This window comes from Anser brachyrhynchus (assembly GCF_964034855.1).
Source record: "Anser brachyrhynchus genome assembly, chromosome: 3".
In the NCBI taxonomy this organism is placed as follows: Eukaryota; Metazoa; Chordata; class Aves; order Anseriformes; family Anatidae; genus Anser; species Anser brachyrhynchus.
In genome coordinates, this window is record NC_137696.1 from 37,440,041 (window position 1) to 37,448,413 (window position 8,373).

Consider the following 8,373-nt stretch of genomic DNA (forward strand, 5'->3'; position numbering starts at 1 on the left):
TGTTCCAGAGTCTGATGGGGACAGTCGTTCTTAAAACCTGTCTGTAGGTGTCTTCACCCTGGATACTGAGCAGCACTTCAGTGGTTATGACCCTGCCACCTCCCCGCTTACTCTGTCCCTGCTCGTTCTTTCTGTTGCTGCACCTGAAGCGTTTTCTCTCCCTCTCTCCAGGCCCGAGAGGTAGGCCAGTGCTTGGCTACGGAAGTGGACTCTGTCTCCATACGGATGAAGCAGAGGAGCACCTCCATTGCTGAGATGCAGAACCTCTCCAAAGAAGTGGGCCAGTTGACCGAAGTAAGGATTACATTCCTGTACAGGAGGATCCTGGCATGGGCTCTCCTGAGGCCCGTGACTTCTTCCCTAGTAGGCTCACATCTTACCATGGTCACTAGCAAGGAGAAGTTGCTACTTGCTGGTGCCTCGTTGGTCACAAAGATTTAAACCAGAGTCTAGGTGCCTTTGTTGCCAGAGGGAATATGAGAGGAGGAAGTGGTGGGGAGGGTAAAGCAGTGAAAAAGGGTTTCCAGGCTTCTCCCCAGGTTTTAGATGCCCAGCTGGAAAAAGCTTCTGACCTCCCAGAGAACGAGTAGTTTATTCCTAGGTACTATTTAATGTCTTTACACAACAAACTGTCTTGCAGGTGGTAGCCAGCACTGCAATGCCCCAGTGGCAAAGAAAAGAACTACAGACCATCCTCAAAGCACTGCAGCGAACCGCCAACACAGCCATCAGGAAACTGGAGATACGGCAGGTACTGTGGCAGCAGCACGCTCACTGCAGTCTGCTAGTAGCTCTGCGTGGCTTACACCAGTGAACCTGGTGTCTTTGGCACAGTTCACAGCAACTCAGTGACTGGGGTCCCATCAGAAGGGAAGGGAACGCAGGTACAATCACATACAGTACAGCACAAGCCCTCTGTTGGGTTGATTTCACTGGCATTAACCAGGGCCATCGCTGAAAACACAGTGAAGGATTGACTGGTTTTGGCACAGGCAAAATCCCCACATCTCTCTCTCTCTGAGGATAGAGGACCCCCTATCAGTGCTTTTATCAAACAGCAACAGGCACGTAGGCATTGCCTCCTTCTTAATATGTGGAGAAGATGAGGTGGCCCTGAAAATGGGCTTTACAGGGTCATGCAGTAGGAGAGTGGCCAGACAGAGCCTTTCTCTCAGCCATATGGATGTTGCTCTGCTTCCCCACTGCATTTGTCTTGCTAATTTACGTGATTACATTAAAAGCCCTTAGGAAATGCTTATTGGTGACTTAATACTCTCAGTAAGATCTATCCTTTTCTTAAAGTAGCAGCATCTTATTACAAGAACCTGCCTGAGATGTGGCAATGAGTAGGCAGAGGAAAGAGGCTGAGAACATTGTGGGTCTCTGTTCCCCTCTTGGAAGGGGTTCATCTGTACAACCCTCCTACTCGAATGCAAGCAGAGGTCTCCATGTGGAGATTTCAGTCTGCCAGCTTTACTTTAACTTTGGCTAGCACATATCTCCCCTCTGTCCCACAGAGCAGTACTTCCACTCCCTGTGTACATGTTACATGCACGTATACCCATCCTGCTCACCTGTGCCACCTGTAGCCTCTCAAGTGCTGTGTGTTTCCTCCTCCAGGCTGAAGAGAAGGCACAAAGCCTGCTAACAAAACATTGCAACCAACCTGTCATCGTAGATACTGTCCCAGCTGACTCCCTGTCTGTGAGTAAACCACGTTGCTTGTTGGTTCAGCAATACCTCGGGCGCTGCATGCAGTCAAGGGGAGCTGCTGGCTGTGTTTTCTGCTGCACTCCGCTCTCCTTTGCCGCAGCCTGACCCCTCCTCTCCCTGCCTCCCGTAGATCCTAATGAAGGTAGTGAACCAGCTGTGTGACAAGTCTCCTGGCACATCAGTCCTGCTGCTCAGCCCTCAGGCTTCCGGAGAGGTGCTCTGTGCCTGTCAGGTGTCCAAGGTGAGCAGAACCCTGGCAGAGTCACAGGGAACCTGCCTGCAAAGAGAGGCTGGGCTGACTGCTCAGTAAGTCCCAACTGAGGGCTTTTTTTGTGGGATTCTACTCAATGTTGCTGGTTAATCTTGCTGGGGTAGGACCTGAGATGACCATACTGGGACCAGATAAGCTTTCAGTCTTTGCTGGGCACAGATAACACTGTATCCTCCAGGTCACGTCCACCTTCCTTCACCAAACTGTGGAGCGCTCCACAGTCAGAATTACTCTGCTCTGCGTCTCTTCCCCAGGACTGCCTCCCTGTGTTCTCTGCTGCTGACTGGGCCGTGGCTGTCTGTACGCAGATGGAAGGCAAGGCAGGAGGTTCTCCTGTCGTCGCTAAGGGCAGCGGAAATGCCAAAGGCATGCAAGGAGCCCTGACTACCGCGCTGAAGTTCGCTCAGAGTAAACTCTGAAATAACTGTGATGCTTTGGTGGCAGGACAGCTGCGTGCCCCCCAGTGCAAGGTGCGTGGATACTTGATCCAGAGCACGCGTTATACTCTGATCTGAGAGGATTAGCAGCTCCCACACTGAATGTTGCTGTAAATGCTGCACTGGAGCAATCGGCTTCTGGCTATCAGCGATGAGCAGAGTCCGCTCCTGATACCAGAGACAGAAAGGTGCTGCCTGTTCTCAATATGGGCGTTTGGGGGTTGAGCCTCAGAAAGCATCAGCTTCTTCTGGAAGAGTGCACTTCTTGCCACAAGACCGGCACTGGGAAGCTCTGTGAGAGCATGGGGGGGTGGCACGGTCTTATCCCAACACTATTAAAGGGCCGAGAATGTTTGATCTCCTGTGGTGTTTTTTTTATCTGCACCTTCTTTTCTGCTATATTCTGGCAGAGCAGGTTTGTTAGGCACATGCTGTTTTCTAAGCAGTCCCAACCTGCTGCAGGACTCACTGCACCCTTCTCTGATTAAAAATGCTACTATAATGTAGAAATGGAAAGAGAAGTTTCCCTAGCCTTTGTGCACAACCTTAGAGGACGAGGGGTTTTCTTCCCCATCTCAGTGGCTGTTCAGCCCAAAATATCTCACGTGGTCCCCAAGACTTAATGTTGCTCCTACCCATCTTTGCTAAGTGCCAGGAAGTTAATCAGGTAAAGAGCAGCATCTTGCACTTCAGTAAGTGCCTGACATCATAGAATCGTAGAATATCCCGAGTTGGAAGGGACCCATAAGGATCATCAAGTCCAACTCCTGTGAGGACTTAGAGGCAGAAGGAAGGGGTAGCAGTCTTTAGGGGTTGGTGGTGCTCCCTGCTGTCCTGTGCTTCCCCAGAGCACTGACAGCTCCTATGACTGCCCCAAGAGAGCAGACCTTGGACTTTCTCAATGTTACTTCCAGCCATGGAAGTTAAGGCAGAGCTTGTTGCAAAGGGGTTGCCAGCCAAGGTCCTTAGGCATCTGCCCTTGCTGCCAAGAGAATTCAGCTGTCAGCAGAGTGCGCAGTGACTTTACGTCACCCTGCCCCGTACTTTATGCTGTGTTGCAGCTCAGAGCTGTCTCAAACCTTTTGCCTTCCTTCAGCCACCTTCTCGCTGGCTCTCTCCTTGCTACCATTAGTAGCCTCCAGTGCTGGAAGGCAGAGCATATGCTGTGCTCTTCAGAAGAGCACCAGCATGGTGGGAAGAGGTGGGATCTGTGGTGTCATTGACCTCTTTCCATCCCTGGAGGCAGAGGTGCTGCTGGCACATGTGGCATCTCTGCAGGAAACCTGAGCATGATAGGGAGAGCTGGAACAGCTGGCCTGGTGCTTCAGGAGCTTGTGACGTGGCCAGAGGGGTGCTGGAGAGGGTGCACGAGGCAGGGACGACGGGGACAGCTCATGCCATCGGTTAAAAGCACTGTTAGTGCCTGGTGCTGAGCAGCTGCTGTGTTTTGCTCCAGCCACAGCAGTACCGGCTGTGGGGAGGGGAAGGGATGCTCTGCCTGACTGGGAAAATGCTTTTCCCAGGTGCTTCTGAGTGCATTCGTGTTGCTGTATTAATAGCTGCTGCTGGAGATGATGTCTGCTGTCGGTATTGGAGAGTAGGTGTGAAGAGGAGGAGAGAAGAGCCTGAGCTGCTCCTGCATCGTGCTCCAAAAGCAGAGCCTGAGCTTGCCAGCAGCAGCCTTACAAAATTAACTCCCTTTGGCCTGTTTTTTCGCTTAATAGCTGCTGACCCCTTGTAAACTCTTGCCTAGCCCCTTACAGTGGATCCTTTGCAGCAGCCAAATGCCATGTGGGATCAGGCCAGTTTGTCTTCCTGCCAGCTTGGTATCCACTGCTGTATCAGCTGCTGCTTGGATTTCTCAGAAGCAAGGCTGCAACAACTCAGGACACTGCTGCAGACAAAATAAGCCAAGGAGTGTGCTTACCCAGTTCTTCCAGTTGTCCTGTCCAGCAGGGAGAGCAGCTCCATGGCGAGCTGTCCCAGGGTCCCTTTGGCAGCCACTGCGTGCAGAAGGGGCCCGAGACTGGACCAGCCCCAGGTGCAGGAGGGCTGCACTCTGTGCCTGCTCAGCTCCCGGCTCACCTCAGCCCAGAACTGCTCAAAGGCTGCAGCAACGTGTGAAAACAGGGCAGCCTGGCCTTCTTCCAGGCTTGCGTTGCTCTCCCCTCCCTGGGCCACTTCTGCCTCCAGCATCTTCCCTGGCTCTACCAGGAGCCGAGGGCTGGCCAGCCTGCACCTTCACTGGGGGGACCTTCCAGCCCAGAGCCTGTTTTCTGTCTCCTCTGCTGCTCTCAGCCTTCCTGGGAATGAAAGTCAGTGCTTCCTTTCTTCTTTCTGAGCCTGCAAGATTTAAGTGGTCATCGATGAGATCACAGCACACCCAAGTCATGATCTTACTGCATCTCATAACTCTAGCACTAAACCTGCTCTGTAATTCAAGGAGGAAAAGGATTTCATCCTACCAAAAAGCAGTTTAGAGCAATGCTCAGCTGAGAGGGCTCGAGGGCACGTAACATGAGTTTTAGATAGAGTTCTCCGGCCAGATAGCAGCCTGCATTCATTCACGAGGGATCTAAGGTGCAAGCAGGTCCTTGGGCACACATCGCAGCTCCAAACAGCAAAGGCTGCATGCACACACGCAGGACAGTGGGAAGCGGGAAACTAATTAAGAAGCAAGGTGTTTTTTTGCCGTGAGCAGGTGCTGTCGAGTTGGCAACAGCACTCGAAGTCCAGATGGACGCCCAAGGTCCCCCTTAAGGGCACATGCAATGCAAGGGCTTGCCAGCCCCGATCCCAGGCAGCTACCTGGTGTTGGCAGCAGGGGAACTGCAAGCCCTTGCTCGTCTCTCCTGGCCTGCTTTGCTGCAGGAGCTTTGCTCTGGGTAGCCTGGGCTGCAGAGAGAGGCTGGCGCTTAGGGGACATGCGCAAGCAGAGCGTGGGTGCCACCAAGAGCCTTCTCCTGGCTCTGCCCACCGCTCAGCAGCATCTGAGTGGTGACCTGCAGGGAGAGACCGTGGGGCAAGCAGATGTGGAGGTGGCTGCGTGAGGGCGGCCACGCTCTGCAGCCAGCTCTAACACTTGAGTTGCAGCTGGTATTTCTGTGCTGCTCGCTGGGAGCAGCAAAGAGAGGCTGGGCTGCAGCCCGACCTCCTGGGCACGGGGTCACTGCCCTAGTCCCCGACCGAGGTCCCGGCATCCCCTACTCCTCGCCCAGCCTCATTTCGTGCTCTCCGCTGTTCCTTCACATCGGAGGTTGTATGCGTTGGAGCTCCAGGAAGAGGAAGGTAAATCAGAGGCTACGTAGACCTTCTTTTCACATGGTGAATTATTTACACTCGGGTTGGGATTTGCTGCTCTACTAATTTTGTCGTCTCCTCGTTCGTCCCACATTGCAGGCGGCGTTCCCTCCCCGCTCCCTTCCCTCGCTGCCCGCCTGCCTCCTCCCTCCCCGCTCCTCCCAGCCGGGCGATTTCGGCAGGTGCGCGGGGAAGATGCCCGAGGAAGATGACCCATTGACTCGAATATCACTGAGTGTTGCACAGAAAGGGGGAAGGAGATGCAAAACGGCCTGACCTTTAAAACAACCGAGCTCTCGGGTTCCCTCCCCCATCTGGGAGCGGCTCTCTGCCATAACCTTCCCTTCCCTGTCCCAGCATTTATTTATAAGCACTATCAATAATTAAGGAGCCGCCTGCCTGCCTGCCTGCCTCGGCTGCAGTGTTGACAGAGGCACCGCTGACGTTTCCTGGCTCAGCCCAGCTGCGTTGCTCTTTTGGGCTTTTAATTTCCTCCCCCTGCCTTGGTCGAAGCCCCCAGGTCGCCCACCCGGAGCCAGCCCAAGCTGGCCCCGTTGGGATGAGGGGCCCCCGGATGCGGAGGGAAGCCCGGTGGCTTTCCCTGCGGTGTCAGGCGGGCAGAGGTGGACAAAAGGAGGTGAGGAGGGGCTGGGGCTCTGGCATCCATCACCGGAGGGGGGGTGATGGCAGCTGGCAGCTCCCGGCCCCCCTGCGCTGCCCCAGCAGGGACAAGGTGCAGTGGAGGAAGAGGGCACCGAAGGACAGCATCAGCTCAGGAGCCCTCGGCGTGTCGGCTCCCGGGCTGTCCTACCCCATCAGCGTCCTCGTCCCGGCGCAGCGACCGCGCTGACATTGTCCTCGGTGCGGTGGGGTGCATGGGGTCCCCTCCCTGCCCCCCTCCCCAGCCGCAGCCGCGGATCACACAAGGCAACTTGCAGAGCGTGGACCTCCCCGGGGACACGAGGGGACGTGCAGAACGAAGGGAGTCTCTCCAGGAGGCGCTGGAAAACAGCCTCCCACTGGCTCGCATCCCCAGCCAGGGAAGGGAAGAGCTTCACACCTGCTCCGAATCCCCCAAAGGCTGCAAGAAACACAGCCAGGAATAGAGCTCACTAACCAGATCCTGTCCCTCCTCCGCGTGGACGTTCGGTGACCCAGGAGTGACAGCGGAGACCCCGGAGCTCAGGCAGCGCTAATGCAGAGGCACGGAAGCCGTGGGGATGCCCACCACGGCGGGGCTGAAGGCTGGGGAAAGCGGGGCAGCCTGAAGTCTGCGCCCACTGGAAGAGCTGTGCTGGTCCCTCAGCCTTTTTCTGTAGCTTGAAGGGTGGCGAGGGAGGGAGGGGAGCCTGGCACAGCTCCTGCCAGAGCTAGTTTGCCATCTGGCACTGGGATGCGATGCCAGGGGCTGAGTGGGAGTCGGCAGAGGGGCCTGGATCTTCTGGCCTGACGCTGGAGAGATCTCGGTGAGAGGGAAGGAGAGGGGGCTGCCAGCAGGAGCTGCTGGGGCCCTGGGCACGGATCCTGCCTGTCTGAAGGCTTTCATGATTCAGGCAAGAAGGCACATGAACTGAAAAGTGTACTTGAAACGTAAGAAGAGCCGATTAAACTGTGTAGCCCGGGGAGTTCCAGTGGGGCAGGATCAGGGTTGCTGAAGGAAAGGGGTCCCCGTGGTGGCGTGTTGCCAGCTGCTGGCTGGACCAGGCAGGGATGCATCAAGTTTTGTGGGGAGAAGCGAGGATCTGGCTGGCTATTGAGACAGCTGGTCAGATGGGCAGCATGGCACAGAGGTGGGGTTGGCGAAGCGCAGTCTGGCCAAGCATCCCAGAGAGGCACCAGGGCTGAGGATGTCCCGCCCCAGAGCCTGAGTCTGGGACGCACCATAAATATTTAACAGCCATCCATCCATCTTTGCCTCCACTGTCCTGAGACACGATTCCTGGGAGGCACAGCCTCAATGGATAAGGAAAACCTCCAGCACTGTCTCTGCACCAGAGCTCAAGTAACCTGGATGAAAGGCCCCCCCGTTGGGCAGGTCGTGTCCCAACTAACCCCTCCGACACCATCCCCACGGCAGCTGGGCTGTGCCCCATCAGGGATGGGGGACAAGTCAAGGTGCACGCTGGGGTGGCCTTAAGCCAGCCACGGAGGAAGGATGCCCCTTCTCACAGACCTGGGTGTGATGGGTGGCTGTAGGGACGCCAGCTACAAGAGCAGACCAGATTTGCCGTTTATAATTTATTCCCCACCTTCTTTCTTTCATTAATTTTAAACAGAGAGCGTCCCACCCGCCAGCATCCTCAGGCTTTGGTGGGGACGTTCACCTCACCGCCTGCTTGGCTCCTGGGGCACATTTGAAAGGCCAGGCTGAGATAAACTCCTCGCTGCCCTCAGCACCCAGGGACGAGGCTGCGGGATGCCCCGAGAGCCGGGCACCGCTCCCCATCGTGCTGGCTCCTGCACTGCCGCCTCTCCCTGCGGGCACCGGGCAGGGGGCTGGAAGGTGGGAGCTGGAGCCAAATCCGGGCTAATGAAGGGTAATTAGTGCTCATCCCAGGGAGCGGTAGGAGACAGAACCCACGATCAACACCTCTATTAATAACTGTCAGCAGCTGCACGGCTCCTGCTGGGACCTGGGGAGAGTGGAAGGCT

At 55.8% G+C, this 8,373-nt stretch overlaps 1 protein-coding gene across 3 annotated transcripts in view; it reads left to right on the forward strand.

The window, feature by feature from the left end:
* Nucleotides 1-2,778, forward strand: part of AARS2 (alanyl-tRNA synthetase 2, mitochondrial) — a gene marked incomplete at its 5' end in the record, with an annotated part of 16,789 nt that extends 14,011 nt beyond the window's left edge. Inside the window, 5 exons of one of the 3 annotated variants that reach the window (XM_080586158.1) lie at nucleotides 172-294; nucleotides 641-751; nucleotides 1,621-1,704; nucleotides 1,844-1,954; nucleotides 2,239-2,778. In XM_080586158.1, coding sequence (XP_080442284.1) covers nucleotides 172-294; nucleotides 641-751; nucleotides 1,621-1,704; nucleotides 1,844-1,954; nucleotides 2,239-2,403 — 594 coding nt within the window. In that variant the 3' untranslated portion in view covers nucleotides 2,404-2,778. Of the gene's footprint in view, nucleotides 1-171; nucleotides 295-640; nucleotides 752-1,620; nucleotides 1,705-1,843; nucleotides 1,955-2,061 lie in introns of all 3 variants that reach the window. The other 2 variants (XM_080586156.1, XM_080586157.1) reach the window with 2 other exon arrangements.
* Between the last annotated feature and the right edge of the window lie 5,595 nt (nucleotides 2,779-8,373).